General features: G+C 40.1%; 1 protein-coding gene across 1 annotated transcript in view; it reads right to left on the bottom strand.

The window, feature by feature from the left end:
- Window positions 1-17,011, bottom strand: part of DENND1A (DENN domain containing 1A) — a gene marked incomplete at its 3' end in the record, with an annotated part of 1,241,355 nt that overhangs the window by 903,807 nt on the left and 320,537 nt on the right. The window contains exon 4 of the mRNA XM_089664905.1: window positions 173-222. Within this exon, the coding sequence (XP_089521031.1) occupies window positions 173-222 (50 nt within the window). The remainder of the gene's footprint in view (window positions 1-172; window positions 223-17,011) is intronic.

The raw sequence follows: 17,011 nt of genomic DNA, 5'->3' as shown, positions 1-17,011 counted from the left end.
TTTTGCAGCGTGGACAGGATTTTTTTGAAGAGTGTGATAATATTAGTGCAAAAGCTAAGTTAACTTTACAGAAAGTAAAATTTTAAAAATTTAGAGACATTTTATAGCCACTTATAAATCACAGCTAAACATTTAACACTGATGAAGGTGTAATATTTTATAAAACTTTTACCTGTCTAAAGAGAATGGAAAGCAGAATTTGGGGACGGTGTTCAAGACTTCCTGCAAAGAAATAAAGAAGAACTTATCAGAAATAAATATATTGTAACGCTCTGTTATTTAGGTTATTTATTTCAGGTACTTATATAGGGCTTTATAAAATAACCACCTCCAAATATAATAGTTACCCTACAACACAATCAACACCCTCCCCTGAAGGTGTGCAAAATCATACAAGTGAAAGTGTTTTTACAAATTCATCCTATAACATAATAACTGTGCAATATAATCTCTACACCATCCATCCACTATTCACCTTAAATGAAAAATAAAATATATTTTATAAAGTCCACTACAAAATAAAGTCCACTAAAATTTCTTTACAGTCCACCAGAGAATGTTAGGGAATGAAAGGAATCTCACAGCCATCCAGGGAAACGTCCAGGTGTGCCTCCACGATCTTTTCCCGTCTCCAAACGGCCGCCAGTCAACTTCCGGTTCCGGTAAAACGTCTTGACGTCACTATCTCTTGACGCGTTTCGTCATCGACTTAATCATAAGGGGTGTGACCGTCAAGCAAACAAGTTCCATTTGTACCCCTCCTCCTCATGGCATCGAAACACTCGCCGCCATATTGGAAAAGGGAACAATGCCAGCAATGTCCGATATATACTTATAAAATTCGGTATCTACTTTTATACAGTCCGCAAAATTAACTTAATGCATAATCATAGACCACTATTCTCAGTAACACTATATAAAAAACATAGCTGATACTATTATATATAGATAGTAAGGACATGTCCATCTAAACAATCATATATATACGATTCTATGAAAGTGAAAATTATCACCTTCTAAACCATGCAAGCACTACATCCCTTAAATAATCCATATAAGTACAAATTCAGAACAATCCTTCATTCAGCAAATTTCATCAACCCTAATCATCATGTAATCCTCACCTTTAAATAAAATCATTATTGTTAATTAAAATTAACCTCAATTGTAAAAAACTCCCATTATACAAATTCTATCTACACCTTATTATAACAAATCACTATCCTTCTCCATCTGAGCAGATATTCATACATCTCATATCACACTGATAGAACCAAACTACTAAAGAGGAACTCTACTTATTCTCAATCTCCACTTCTATACTTCCCATATCAATTTAATACTATAAAATATTTAAAATATCTAAAGTATCTCAAAATATATAAAATCTATATATAAAACCATAACCCAAACTTTGAGCCCTCACTAATACATGGTTCATATATAGTAAATAAAAAAAGCTATGTTTTTTATATAGTGTTACTGAGAATAGTGGTCTATGATTATGCATTAAGTTAATTTTGCGGACTGTATAAAAGTAGATACCGAATTTTATAAGTATATATCGGACATTGCTGGCATTGTTCCCTTTTCCAATATGGCGGCGAGTGTTTCGATGCCATGAGGAGGAGGGGTACAAATAGAACTTGTTGCTTGACGGTCACACCCCTTATGATTAAGTCGATGACGAAACGCGTCAAGAGATAGTGACGTCAAGACATTTTACCGGAACCGGAAGTTGACTGGCGGCCGTTTGGAGACGGGAAAAGATCGTGGAGGCACACCTGGACGTTTCCCTGGATGGCTGTGAGATTCCTTTCATTCCCTAACATGCGATTTTAAAAGCTTTACAATGTGAGCAGCTTAAATAAAAGTACACTTTGTATATTTGATTGGCGGTATCACACTATGTTCTATATGTTTTCTTGGAGACACTGAATATAGAGTATCTGAGGAGTTCAGAGAGTGTCGTGATAACAGGAGAGATCTGAGGAAAGATCCATGAGAGTTCCTTGAGTGTTTGAAGCATACTTTTTTGGGATGGTTGGTAAGGGTACCCTTACTATAAATAGAAGTGTGCACTAAAAAAATTTTTTGCTTTGGTTTTGATGTGGCACTGATGAGTGTTATATACACTTATTTTTCACTGATTCACGTTTTTTTCACGTTTTTCACCATTTTTCACGAATATTCACTATATTAATTATATGATGTTTTTTAAAATAATTTTATTTATTTATAAAAGGTAATGCACTATATGAATTTTCTTTTTTTGAGGTGGATAAATTTTTTGGACACCGTTGGAAGAATTGTTTGGATTTTTCTCTGGTGGACTGTAAAGAAATTTTAGTGGACTTTATTTTGTAGTGGACTTTATAAAATATATTTTATTTTTCATTTAAGGTGAATAGTGGATGGATGGTGTAGAGATTACAGTTATTATGTTATAGGATGAATTTGTAAAAACACTTTCACTTGTATGACTTATATAGGGCTGTCAATTTACGCAGCACTTTACATATATATTGTACATTCACATCAGTCCCTAACCCTCAAGAGGTGTACAATCTAAGGTCCCTAACTCACATTCATACATACACATACTAGGGCCAATTTAGACAGGAGCCAATTCACCTACCAGCATGTCTTTGGAGTGTGGTAGGAAACCGGAGTACCCAGAGGAAACCCACGCAGGCACAGGGAGAACATGCAAACTCCAGGCAGGTGGTGCCGTGGTTGGGATTCGAACTAGCGACCCTAGTACTGGTTGTAATTTGATTTATGGACTGCATTAAATGTGAACAGCATAGATTAAACATACTCAAATCAAATAATGCCAATATAGTGAATTTAAAGTGATTGTAGAGTCTCCAAAGTTTTTACCTAAATAAAAATATTTAAAGAGATTTATATTTACCTGCTCTGTGCACTGGTATTGCACAGAGTGGCCCCGAACCTCCTCTTCTGAGGTTCTTACAGAACTTAAAGTGGTTGTAAAGGCAGAAAGTTTTTTTAACTTCATGCATTCTATTCATGAAGGTTTAAAACCTTCTGAGTGAAACTTTCTTCCTCCCCCCCCAATACTCACCTGATCCTGATCTCAATCCAGCGATGTGCTTAAGAGCAAAAGCTCTCTCGACTCCCTCACTTCTCATTGGCTTAGAGACACTCACAGCCAGTGAGGAGGAGGCGGGGCAGGCCAGGGCTGCCCCACATAATGTGTGTCTTATGGACACACAAAGGTGACTTGGCAGCGAGCCCGCACAAGTGCCCCCACAGCATGCAACTTGATATAAGTACTCGGTAGGGGGTGAGGGGTCAGGAGTGCTGGCGGGGGACCTGAAAAAATGATCGGGGCTGCTCTGTACAAAACCATTGGTAAGTATGATGTGCTTTTTATTTGTTATAAACCTGAGCATTTAGAATCACTTTAACATGTCAACTGTGTTGCTGATAGATCAAGGAATTAAAGTATGCCCAGGTAATGACTGAGACAGGGTGGGATAGAATAGAAGTTCTCTCCCACAGCTTTTTTGCATCAAAGGGTCTTTTTTTTGGAGAATGGGAATGTTAATTGTGTATAATAAGATTTAGTGATGTTTGGTTTTGCTACCCCTCCATAGCATTAGGAAACAGAAGTGCTTGCTTTAAATTATCTGTGCAGTTTCTAATTCTTCCTATATACTTAAAAACGCATTTCTAAAATGAGGTCCAATCCTCTTGAGGGGCTATTATGGATAATGCCCTAATTTCCTAAAGTGTTACTAAACCCAGGACCCTGCATTCACTATATCTGGTCTCCCACAGTTCACAAACCATGGAAATGCAAATATTTTAGAAATTATAAATTTGCTAAAGATATTTTCTCATCAGCAGTATATAGTAGTCTTGTGACCTTTGTCAGTGTCTTGCCAAGCACTGGCTAATCTTGTGGGAGTTTTCATTCTCTATTGACTGTTCTAGAAGGCTGCATGACCCCGGACCCTCTGTCCGGACAGTGCAGATTGGCCCTGTGTCGATCACATGCACACCCCCACACACACAAAAAAAAAAACCTCTCTAGCCATTCACACTAACCTGAGCATGTGCAGAGTGTCTCCTAGGGCTCTGTACTATCAGCAGATGGTTTGGGGACTGTGGAAGAAGGGGAGGATCCGAGAAGACAGGATATAACAGTCTTTTTACAGAATTCAGAGGAATAACTCCTTAGGTTCCATAGTGAGTATAACAAGCATGCTTTACTGCATATACAGACTGATTTTACTGTTGTGGGTTTAGTAGCACTTTAATGTTTTAAGAGTAAAGTAATTTATTAGAATTTACTTTGTCCATTTGATATGTACAGTTCAATGTCAAAACCACTTCTTAGATAAAAGAAATATAGAGAACTATATTCTCTTCTTGCTTTATGGATCAGAGATTTGCACAGTAGCTTTGCAGCACGGAGGTCCTGGCTCCCAATTATACGAGAACACTGCCTACAGTGGCTATGTATTCTGCACCAAATCTACCCAAATATAAATATGTGTGCATGCTTCCTGGTCACAGTACAAAGTATATACCTTAAATAAAGTAAAATATACCTAAATATACATACTAAATAAAATTGTATATGTTTCAACAACATATAAAGGTAATGGGATAAAGAAGGTAAACATGAGGCTTTTGTAAACAAAATATTTACTAACACAAAGCTAATTAAAAAAAAAAAAGCTCTATAATTAGAATATGCTGGTTGTCAATAAAGATATGGGATTACAAAGTAGATGAACTAATGCAAGCCATAGATGGGTCGAAAATCGGCCGATTTTTCGGCCGAAAATAAAATCGGCCGATTTTCGGATCGTTAGTGGGCTATTTGTTCGGCCGTTTTTCGGTATTTTGGCCGGTTTTTTTTATCGGTAAAGTTGGAAAAAAAAGATTTTCGCGGCAATGATGGGCAAATCGGCCGATTTTTTACATTTTTTTTTTTATTAAAAATCTGCGCATGAGCAGTGACCTGCAAGAGGAAGACAAAAAGAAGAAAAAGAAGAAGAGGAAGAAGAAGAAGAGGATGAAAATGATGATGAAGAAGAAGAGGATGATGAAGAAGAAGAGGATGATGATGATGAAGAGGAAGGAGAAGAAGAGGATGATGATGAAGAAGAAGAGGATGATGATGAAGAAGAAGAAGAAGAAGAGGATGATGATGAAGAAGAAGAGGATGATGATGAAGAAGAAGAGGATGATGATGATGATGATGAAGAAGAGGATGATGATGATGATGAAGAAGAGGAGGAGGAGGAGGAGGAGGAGGAGGAGGAGGAGGAGGAGGAGGAGGAGGAGGAGGAGGAGGAGGAGGAGGAGGAGGAGGAGGAGGAGGAGGAGGAGGAGGGGGGAGGAGGAGGAGGAGGAGGAGGAGGAGGAGGAGGAGGAGGAGGAGGAGGAGGAGGAGGAGGAAGAAGAAGAAGAAGAAGAAGAAGAAGAAGAAGAAGAAGAAGAAGAAGAAGAAGAAGAAGAAGAAGAAGAAGAAGAAGAAGAAGAAGAAGAAGAAGAAGAAGAAGAAGAAGAAGAAGAAGAAGAAGAAGAAGAAGAAGAAGAAGAAGAAGAAGAAGAAGAAGAAGAAGAAGAAGAAGAAGAAGAAGAAGAAGAAGAAGATGAAGAAGAAGAAGAAGAAGAAGAAGAAGAAGAAGAAGAAGAAGAAGAAGAGGAAGAAGAGGATGATGATGATGAAGAAGAAGAAGAGGATGATGATGATGAAGAAGAAGAAGAGGATGATGATGAAGAAGAGGAAGAAGAAGTAGAAGAAGAAGAAGAAGAGGATGATGAAGAAGAAGAAGAAGAGGATGATGATGAAGAAGAAGAGAATGATGATGATGAAGAAGAAGAGGATGATGAAGAAGAAGAAGAGGATGGTGATGATGAAGAAGAGGATGATGAAGAAGAAGAGGATGATGATGAAGAAGAAGAAGAGGATGATGATGATGAAGAAGTAGAAGAAGAAGAAGAGGATGATGAAGAAGTAGAAGAGGATGATGATGATGAAGTAGAAGAAGATGAAGAATAGGATGATGATGACGAAGTAGAAGAAGAGGATGATGATGACGAAGAAGAGGATGATGATAATGAAGAGGAGGATGATGATGAAGAAGAGGAGGATGATGAAGATGATGATGAGGATGATGAAGAAGAAGGAGGATGATGATGATGATGATGATGATGAAGAAAAAGAAGAAGAGGATGATGATGAAGAAAAAGAAGAAGAAGAGGATGATGAGGATGATGATGAAGAAGAAGAAGAGGATGATGATGATGAAGAAGAAGAAGAAGGATGAAAAATAAGAGGAAATCCAGTCCGGCAAAAAGTGTCCCTGCAGAGAGCTCTGCTATTTCTTTGACAGTTCCTTGACATTTACAGAGGTTGCAACATTGTATCTATTTGTTTCCGAATAAAAACATCTGTATCCTAAATGGATACAAATAGATACAATGTTGCAACAGCTGTAAATGTCAAGGAACTGTCAAAGAAATAGCAGAGCTCTCTGCAGGGACACTTTTTGCCAGCTGTAGACGGGATGAAAATCGGCCGATTTTTTTTACCATTGGTGGTAACGTCGGCCGCTTGAACGACCGATTTTTCGTTTTTTAAAAGAAAAATCGGCCGTTTTTCTCCCCGTCTATGGCCTGCATAAGGTGCTAAATTTTAAGTTAACCTGTTCCTAGACTATGGACATACTACTTAAAGTCGAAGATACAGTTTTAGTGCTCCTGTTTTGAACTTTGAAGATTAATTTATCCACAGTACCTGCAGCTACCGATGTCAATGAGAGCTTGCTTAGAAAAATTGGGCCATATCTGTTCATCTATCGATTGACCCCTTGTGTTGGGTTGCTGCTTGATCCAACCTCTCCTACGGGGAGTCAATCTTTTCTTGCGATAACTTACAATTACGATGTTAATTTATGTACGAAGGCCCCTTTGTTGTTTGATAAAATATTCGAATAGGAAAAGTAAAATGGCACAAGGGATATTACTTACCTTCAGTGCAATGCTTCTGCTTTAGCAGAAATCATCCTCCTCTGATGGCCCCCGAACCTCGCTGCCATAATCTTCCTATGTAGCGGGGGTAACAGAGATGAGGGAGATGTGACAGGCTGTAACAAAACCTCAGTACATGTTGGAAGAGGGCTGGCGCATGCTCATACTTATGTGAATGCTCATAATTCTGAGCAAAAGCTCAGTACAAATTGGGCACTGTCAAACGTATTAGATTGTTCAGAAAAGAACAGCACATGTGCACACGTATGAGCACTGGTGCCAAACAGCCTATTTAAGCTGCACTCTGGCATGGATGAATGCTGAGTGGTCTTCAGCTAGTTCCTGCTTTACCTGAGCCTTGACCTGTTATACCTGCTTACCTGTGCACGACTCAGCTTTGCCCCTCACCTGTCCTTGGATTTCTGTCTGCCTACTGTGACTATGGTTTGTATTCTGACTCTGCTCCTGTCTTGAGTTCCTGTACCTCGCTGCCCGGCTGTGTACTAATCCCAGCTCATATCCTGACTCCGTCTCTGCCTGATGTTCCTGTACCTCGCTGCCTGGCTATTGATTAACATTTGGGATGTGTCCTGACTTCACTCCTGTCTTCCAAGCAAGTGTCACTGTGTTACAGTTCTTGGTTTCTGACTGGTGCTACAGTCATCGGTTTCCTGAAAACCCCAGCTGGCGCTACCTGCTGCACTGGCCCTCATGCCACACTGTGTCCCCACACTCCCTGTCATCACTACCAGGGGTGTTGGACAAGAGGTGCAAGAGAAGCCCCTTCTCCAGCTCGATCTCCACCAGGTACGTAACACAGGCACTCACCAAGAGTGCCCCATTATGTCCACCTCCCCACATTTATAGAAGTTGTATGTCACCGGATTTGGGTGAATGGGGGTCATCAGAGGAGAAAGATTTCTGCTAACCCAGGACACAGAAGCACAAGGGAAACATCACAATGAAGGCAAATAATATCCCTTGTGCTGTTTTTCTTTTTTATTTAAGTAAAAGTAGGCTTTAACAAGCATTAAAAGTTTTTTTTGTTTGTTTGTTTGTTTTTAATCAAGTTCTCATTGACCTCTGTGACTGCAGGTACTGTGGATAAATTAATCTTCAAAGTTCAAAGCAGAAGCATTAAATTACAGTTCCTCTCCCCCTATTTTCTTTGGCAGCAGAAACTTGGCAGCCTAATGTAAAAATACAGCAAGTGCTTTAGAGTCACTGAAACTCCATAGTACCTGCAACTACTTCAATGTCCATAGTCCAAGGTGCACTTTAAAGTGTGTTTTTACGAACTGACAAAGAGTATACCAGCAGGATAACTCATCCAAACAGCTCCATATATCTGTATATCTCTTTCTCACACTATGATATATACTATATTTTTCTGTAATTCCTGTACTCGTGCCATTATCATTGCAAAGAATGGTCTCACTCACTTTTACATTACATTGCAGAAAGAGGACTGAGAGCCTTATGCAGGCCATACATGGGTCGAATTCCAAACTACTTTTCTTTAGAAATCGGACATTTTGTGCATTTTGGTGCCACCATTGAGTTAGAAATTTGACCAACAAAGTCTTTCATTTCACCTCATATTGCCACAGAAAAGAATTTTCGTGGCCAAGAATTCTTTTCTTTCCAGGTCATAGCTAACGCGTTTCTTTTTCGATTACATTTCTCGCACGATTCTCCCATCATTGATTAGAAATTCTTTAATTTTTCAAAAAATTTCCAACATGCCCAATCACTCAACTTCGATGGCCACTCAAAAATTGGCAATTTCTGTGGCCAAATAGTGGTGAGAAATTCGTACGAAAATTCTTTGAAAAGATTTTTAAAAGAAAATTATTTTGGAATTCGACCCATGTATGGACGGCTTTAGGCTAAGTTCATACCAATGCTATGTTTCCCCCACCACTCATACCCATCTAGCCCCCCTACAGGTGGATATGTTTGGCACTCAGACTGTTACACTGTCGCAGGAAGGATGCTTTGCGGTGCAACAATTTTAACTTGTTGCATGCTGAGTAAAAAAGGTTGCATTAAAACTGCTTGCAAAACACAGCTAAAGGTGGTTGAGGTGCTATTTTACACATTGGGTTAAAAAAAAAATAATGTAATTTAGAAGACATCATCTCCTGAATGCTTGTAAATGGACTCTATACTACCTCTGAAGAAAAAATGATTAGCTGCACATCACTTTTCAGAGTGCCAGTGGAGTCTTACCCTGTGATTAAACGCTACTGCTGCAAGAGAGACTCCAGGACTGGAGGTGATCAGGGTGTGATGGAAAGATAATAGAAGCCAGTGAGTGATGTAATCCACCGGCATCTATTTATAGACAAAATATCAGTATTGGTTGAACCATTACGAGGATACGTAGACATTGCAACACAGCTACAATTGCACGTTTCTAGGCATAACTGAAATTTATGTAGCAATTAAACAGCACACACAAAAAGTTTCTGTTTTATATATTTGAAAGAAAAAAGTATTTATATAATGTGTATAGCATTCTATTTCAGTTTGTTCAAAAACTTTTCTGCAAAGTTATCTGCAAATGGCAAGTTTAAATGATGACAGTATATAATGTGACCAATTCTAACCAAATTTGCAGCTTCAAACAAACCCATCCTGGATTTTTCATACTAACCCCCAGGGTTTTTTCGAACATTCAACACAGATAATTATGAGACGTTTCTACAACCCACTGCATGATTAAGTCCTCAGCATTGCCTTTCACACAAAACATAATAACTACACATATAAATAAACAGCAGCAAGAAGTACAGAACAAAAAGATGGTGGTCTCACATTTTTATACCCCACAATGTTTGAGAATATTTATATACAGTAGCTACCTATAGTTTTCATACAAATCACACTATTTTTTTTACTACACACAAGCACAATATAATTCATAAATGTTAAAACCTGAAACTGGGTAAAGTTAAAGTGTTACTAAACCCAGAACACTGCATTCATAAAATCTGATCTCCCACAGTACACAGAACAAGGAAATGCAATTATTTTAGTAAATATAAAACTGCTCTCATTAGCAGTTAGAGCAGTCTTGTGACTTCTCTCAGTGTTCAGTCAAAAACTGGTTAAAGCTCGTAGGGGGAGTTTTCATTTTGCTATAGGAAGATGCAGAACCCCTGACCTCTGTCTGGACAGTGCTGATTGGCCATGTGCTGATCACATGCACTCTCCCAAGAAAAAAAAAAAACATCTCTAGCAATACACACCAAATTGAGCATGTGCAGAGTGACTCCTCACATATGTCTTATCAGGAGATAAGAGGGGGACACTGGAAGAAGGGGAGGATCAGAGAAGTAAGGATCAAACAGCTTTTTTACACAATGCAGAAAATTAACCCATAAGGTTCCACAGCAAATACAACAAGTATGCTTTATTGCATATACAGACTGGTTTTACTGTTGACGGTTTAGTATCACTTTAATAAACCTCAGTTCACACTATGAAACACATGTGAATCGCACAGGAACCACACTGCATTCCTGTTGAATTCACATGCAATTCAGTGAGCATTAAGCCCATTCATTCCGAACAGGCTCAAATCGCATCACACCAATTTTGAAACCGCACTGCAACCGGATTGCATGGTCATTTGTACCATGCGATCTAGTGCATGCAAGCACAATGGGTTTGCAACCTGCGTTTGGGGTGTCCTTAAGATTGCACTGACACCTGATGCGGTTCACAAGGGCAGTGTGATTTGAATGTGGTGTGGAAAACGTGCACAGATCGCAGGTTTCCAGCACCGCATTCTAGTGTGAACCTAGAGACTGAATGACAAAAGATATCTAGCCTCAAAGCTGCCTGTGCTTACAAAATCAATCAAATGCTAAAAATTGTAAATGGGCAACAACATATTAACGAGACTCTGTCACCAGAACATTTATTACAACAAAAATCTTCCCATAAAATTATACAGTATGTGCATTTGATACATTCTGTTCATATTATGTATCTATAAGTCCTCCCTTGTGTAGACATCCCAGTGACTGCTGTTGCATGCCACCATCTTGAATGTGATATCAGCAGCCCCAGCAGACTCAGAGCTGTCACTCAAGTGACCCTATAGTATTCTACACTTCTCTTACATAAAAGGTAAATAGTGGCAAAGGAGCTTGGCTAGTGCAAAGAGTAATTAGACACTTCCAAATGAGGAGGACATGACGAGCAAGGAGGGAAAGGACTCTTCTTGGACCATTCAAATTTTCTAGCAAATTCAAAAGCACATTGCAAGTGAATAAAAAATATGAAAAGGAAGATGTCTGTTAGGCCCTTTATATCTTATCCATCTATACTCATAGTTCCTGTTCTGCAGCTCATGCTGGCTGCTGTAGCTGGTACACTGACCCTGTGAACCTGGAAGGAATAAGAGTCTTTCATACACCAATGTCCCTCTCCAACCTGAATCCCCCTGAAATGGTCCTGGGTTTACAGAGGAGCCATGTGAGTGCAAGGAACAGAGGAGAATGGGGTGTTAGAATCAGCTTTAGATTTTTTTTTATTTTTAGCAACCTCCACGAAATAGCGAAAGACCTGCTAGTAAAGTTTTAAAACAATCTCATGACTTGTAAGAGTAGCAGTAAGAGTTGTAAAGAACACTTCAAACTACGCTTCTGCAGAATTGGGATTCTCCACTCTGCCCTTGCAAATATCAATGTAGGCTAATTAGACATACAGTATATCTAATTCAGTTTGATTAGGAATACCCCTGATCATTCAAAACTAAATTACCTCTGCCTCTGATAACCCAAGTGCAGGCTACAGCAGTCATTACATGCACTGAAAGAGTTCTTAAAGAGAGAAGCTGTACAATCCAGAATAGTTTCAAAGAGGCAGCAGATCCATCCTAGGCTTCTATTAAAAGAGAAGTTTGGTTCCTAAACAGGGTTGTTCTTTGGGTAAACTACTGCATCATCATGACCTTATAGACTGTACCTACTTCTCACGTGTCCATAAATCCTATTCAAGAAATGATCATCTCTTTACATATTCCTCACTCCTCCCATTCGTGTCAAACACAAAAATATATGCTACCCCCTTGTCGGACCATTCCCCGGTCTTTATGACAATTGCTGACCTGTGGCTGAGACCACAGCCCTCACCCTGGAGACTTAATGCGTCCCTGTTTACTGATCCGACTTTATGTGCTGAATTAGAGACAGAACTTTGCTAGTTTTTCCAGGACAATGTACTCACAGCCCTGTCTGCAGCCGTGGCCTGGGCGGCTCATAAAGCGACCATCAGAGGGAAATTGATTCAGTTGGCTTCTAAGGTAAAACGTGCCAGAGATCAGGTAATCAAACAACAGGAAGAGAAGCTTAATGACCTGTTGCGGACCCAAAAGCATAATCCCCATACTGATCTTCAGCAGCAAATTGACTACGCTGGCCTTTCCCTTAACATTAGTCTGACGACTAAAGCCGGGAAATGCATGCGCTGGTCCAGACATAAATATTATTACTTGGGAGACCAACCGAACACCCTCCTGGCTCGCAAATTAACCCCAAAACCTTTTAATCCGGCCCTGCCTAAATTATGTACAAGTAATAGTACCCCGACTCAGAATCCCCAAGTTATTATCCAGGAAATTTTTTTATTTCTATGAAAAATTATATGCTATGCCAGGACCGTTTCCAACCACCTTTGCTGGTACATTTTTTCAGGACTTTCCACTGCCTAGCTTAAAACGGGCACACAGGGATCTGATGGATTCAGATTTTACGGAAGCTGAAATATTAGCAGCAATCAAATCTCTAAACCCAACGAAAGCACCGGGCCCGGATGTATTTTCAGGGTTTTATTATAAAAAGTTTGCGGATGTTCTGATTCCACACCTCCCTTCCTTTTTTAATAAGCTGCAGATGAGGATCCAGTTACCGCCACATGAAAAACACACAATGATACATGTAATCCCCAAACCGGGCAAGGACCATGGAGATTGCTCAAACTACTGCCCTATTTCGGTAATTAATGTAGACTTGAAGATTATGACAAAGGTCCTGGCAAACCGGCTCAATAATTTTCTATCACGCTATATACACCCAGACCAAGTAAGGTTTGTCCCAGGCAGACAGGCCACGGACCAAACAAGGAGATTAATAGATATAATTTCAGCGATTCATTCTGATTGGGATAAACAAGGGCAGGGAAGAGGTGTGCTTATGTCTTTAGCCTTTGATTCCCTGTCTTGGGATACCTTTTTTATGTCCTACAAAAGTTCAGGTTTGGCTCCAAATTTTTGACTTTGCTACGTGCACTTTATAGTAGAACTAAAGCTCATCTCCAGATAAAGAATTACAGCTTCCCTCGTTTACTAATAGGTAGAGGAACACCTCAGGGATGCCCCCTATCTCCCTTACTGTTCATTCTAGCAGTAGAACCCTTAGCCGTCAGCATTCAAGAAAATAACTATGTCCAGGGTATCCCCTGTGGGGGAATGACACACAAATGTGCATTATTCACAGACGATATATTGCTGCTTCTCTCCTCCCCGATTACCTCTATTCCTACCCTTTATTCAGGCTTAAAATCCTTCTCGATATCTGGTCTTTGCATTAATCACCACAAATCTCAAGCGACATTTCCCTGGACGTGAGAACAGTCCAGGCCATCCAAAGCTCCTTCCCTTTTAAATGGCAACGGGTTGCTCTCCCCTACTTAGGAATAAAGTTAACCCCAAATAGCGAGATGTTAGAAATTGCCAGTAATCCCTTTTAACCTAGTAAAGCCTAAACTGTCCTGGATAATGTTGAACAAACACTTATCTGCCATTCTGCAGGACAATTTCTCAAACTTTTACAGAATTTGAGAACCTTGGATTGACTACCTTACAGGCTCCGCTCAATCGGGTTAGCTGAAAGCGCCGTTGAGCTGCAGTAACGGCTTGCTGATTCTCCCTTATTCTTTTTCTTTCTCTATTCTCTTCTTTGACTCCTCCTTACTTATTCACCTATACCGTTAATCTGTTTATGGTCTGTTGGCCGTTATGGGGAGGGGATCGGGACCACGGGTCGTTAGTAGAGTGCCCCCCCCCCTTCACCCAGGGCGGCCAGAGCCGAAGGAATCAGACCTCAGGGCCGGTGGGTGCTGGGAACTTCACCCACGCTCCAGACAGGGGAACTTGGCGCGAGAAGATTCCATGGGAGACTTAATGAAGATCGTTAAGAATCATATAAGTTTAGCATCTTAAGCAATATGTTGTAATATTGTGTACAAGAATGTAATTTCATGAACGTATCGTGCCTTGATACCCTTCTTATATTTTTTCTGCACTGTTTTGTACTATTGTATTGAAGAACGAAAAATACAAAAACTTAGTTTGGAATATTTAAAAAAAAAAAATCATACTTGCCTAGGTGGATGCAGCATCTGTCTCCCCTCAGCCCTAAGGGTGAGGACTGAGTCATCAGACACCGCTGATCGCTCCATTCTCCCTGCCTCTTTCACCAAAGAGTGGCAACTGTCAGTCACCTGGCCCTGTGTTGAGCACTGGGCTATGGACGGGAAGAGAGCGGTTTGCTCAGGCTCTCAGGGTTGTTGAGAGAATGAGCTAGGTGCCAGTCCAGGCTCCTGGGTGGATCCCGACCATACGGACGAAAACGGGTCACAGGAGTGCAGAACGAACTGCACTTCTGTGATCCACAGGAGAAGTACAGCCAAATGAGCTTTGGCTATACTTCTCCTTTAAGATTATTTCAGTGGAAAATGGATTGAAATGTGTTTATGAAGAGTTTACTGTACATTGTAATGATTTCTCATTGAATTGTGTAACTGAATAAAAGGCAAATGAAACACTGCAAACAGAGTATGCTGACAAAACGTACTGCAACACATAGAGAAAGCAACACAATATACGTTATAGCAGAACTACACTGCATCTGAGTTTCACAAACCAAAACTATTTTATTCTATAATATTCAAAGCAACCCCCCCTCATCCATTTTTGTCTCCGTGATTTAGTTTGCTGAGAAATCACTTTGAAAAACAACCCCCTAGCATTTCTGGATACGGCTATCTTGAGTAAGTTCAGGTGATTCATGTATCATTTATTTCCTGGAATCCATCTGCCCTTAGTTCAGGCATGCAGGCAGGAGGGTGTGCTTATCTGAGAAAGCCCCTTCTCTCCTTCTGAAGACTCCTGGGATGTATGACATCATTTGCCTAGGCATGGAAACCAGGAAGTAACTGAAGAAATGAAAAAAAAAAGGTTTAAAACAAGTAAATATGATATACTTTCTTATCTATTTACTAATGCTAATGGCATAAGGATTACAAATAGCTAATGCTGACTGAGAGAGTTCTGCTTTAAAGGATAAGTGCACTTCCAGACAAAGTGCACTTATCCTTCTTGCCCTGTATTATAAACTAATCAATCCCACAATAATGTCCCAAAAAACACTATCCGTTTTTTTTGCAACTCTCCACCCCACTGTGCTACTGTGTTCTAATTGGGGGACTACATCCCCCCACACCCTCTGTCCAGCCCCTGCCAGAACACACCGGTCAGTGCTCTCAGCCATTGGCTGAGAGCGCTGATCAGAAACTGATCAGCAGACCTTTTTCAGTCTTGCCCCTTCAACAGAAGCCAGGCAAACATCCAGCTTCTGTCGGACCGCCTGCCTTACACACAGGCCAAATGTCATCCGGTTTCTGTTTAACCGGCCGATACTACCCGATATTTGGCCTGTGTGTAAAGGTCTTAATTCTCCACAATGTACACTTACTGAAATCTGACACTCATGGCCTCTGGTGGTTGTTGACACCCAGTGCTGCAAGCCCTCCCCATCCTGGCTGCGCCTGCGCATTACAGCCTCATAAAATTCTATAGGGCTTGTCTTATGCTATTGACTTGCTGTACAAAGCCCTATCATATGAAAAAGTTGCTGCCTTGTTGAAAAATAGTGCAGGGACAAACCTGCTTGGACTATTTCTTGCCTCATGTATGCTTTACCACTGCCCACCTGACTATACCACCTGAACCTGCCCCCTTTATAATCAATAGCAAATTCAGAAGCAAGGAAAACCAGGAAAAGAAACAAAAAGCTTCCACTGCTCACTTGTTTATGCAGGTGCTTAACCACAGAGCTACCATTTTTATTCCTTGTTCACTGGATCTTGTTGGGAAACATGAGATGCACAATATTGTTCTGGGTCTGTGATTTACCAAGTAGTGAAGAAAAAATGAATATGGCAGCTACAAGTTTCTGTCCTGGCAGGTTTCCTTTCAAGTGCATTCAGGGAAAAAGGATCGAGTTTAAGATGTGTTTGTGTCTGGCATGTCTACAACACATCTGTGATGGTGGTTGTGATGCTTTTGATTTTAATGCATTTGATCAGCAGTTGTGACTTGTAAATAAAGTTTGATTATACAAGGTGTAGTAGACGCATGTCAAAATCCAAGCTCTGTGCTTGCCATGTGTTTACAATGTGAGGCCATTAACAGAAATATAAGAAGAAATGCATCTAGAATGTAATAAAAAAAAAAACTGCATCTAAAAATTGTGCAACACAGCGCAAATTCTACTGAACAGTGAACACACAGTACATTACACTGTAAGATCCAATTCACGTTTCAACCACTGCAATCAAAATCCTTTCAAAATCTTTTCCAAATGCATTTAAAAATGTAAATCCGGGGTAAACACTGAGGAAGAAGCACTGTGAAGGTAGTAGAGGGGGTCTACCTTTCCCCAGGATGAGCTCTTATGATCATTGAAAGCACTGGACAGATCAGTTTGGCCAGGAAAGGGAGGCACCTCTGAAAAAGAAGAAATCATGGGCAATTACTCACGATGAGACCACTACCTTCAAAGGAGTCTCTTGCAAACCAATGGCGAAGCAAAAGCATGTTGATCTAAAAAGAAATGCTGTATGACAGAAGTTTTGCAAGTAAGAACTATTTTTTTTTTTGGGTGGGGGGGTGTAAAAAAAAAAAAGGGGGGGGGGATTA

The sequence above is a fragment of the Staurois parvus genome, unplaced genomic scaffold (genome assembly GCF_062004578.1).
Source record: "Staurois parvus isolate SC_StPar_1 unplaced genomic scaffold, SC_StPar_1.0 ptg000002l, whole genome shotgun sequence".
NCBI classification, from domain to species: Eukaryota; Metazoa; Chordata; class Amphibia; order Anura; family Ranidae; genus Staurois; species Staurois parvus.
The sequence above is the reverse complement of the archived record's forward strand: the minus strand, read 5'-3'. Positions and strand labels throughout refer to the sequence as shown.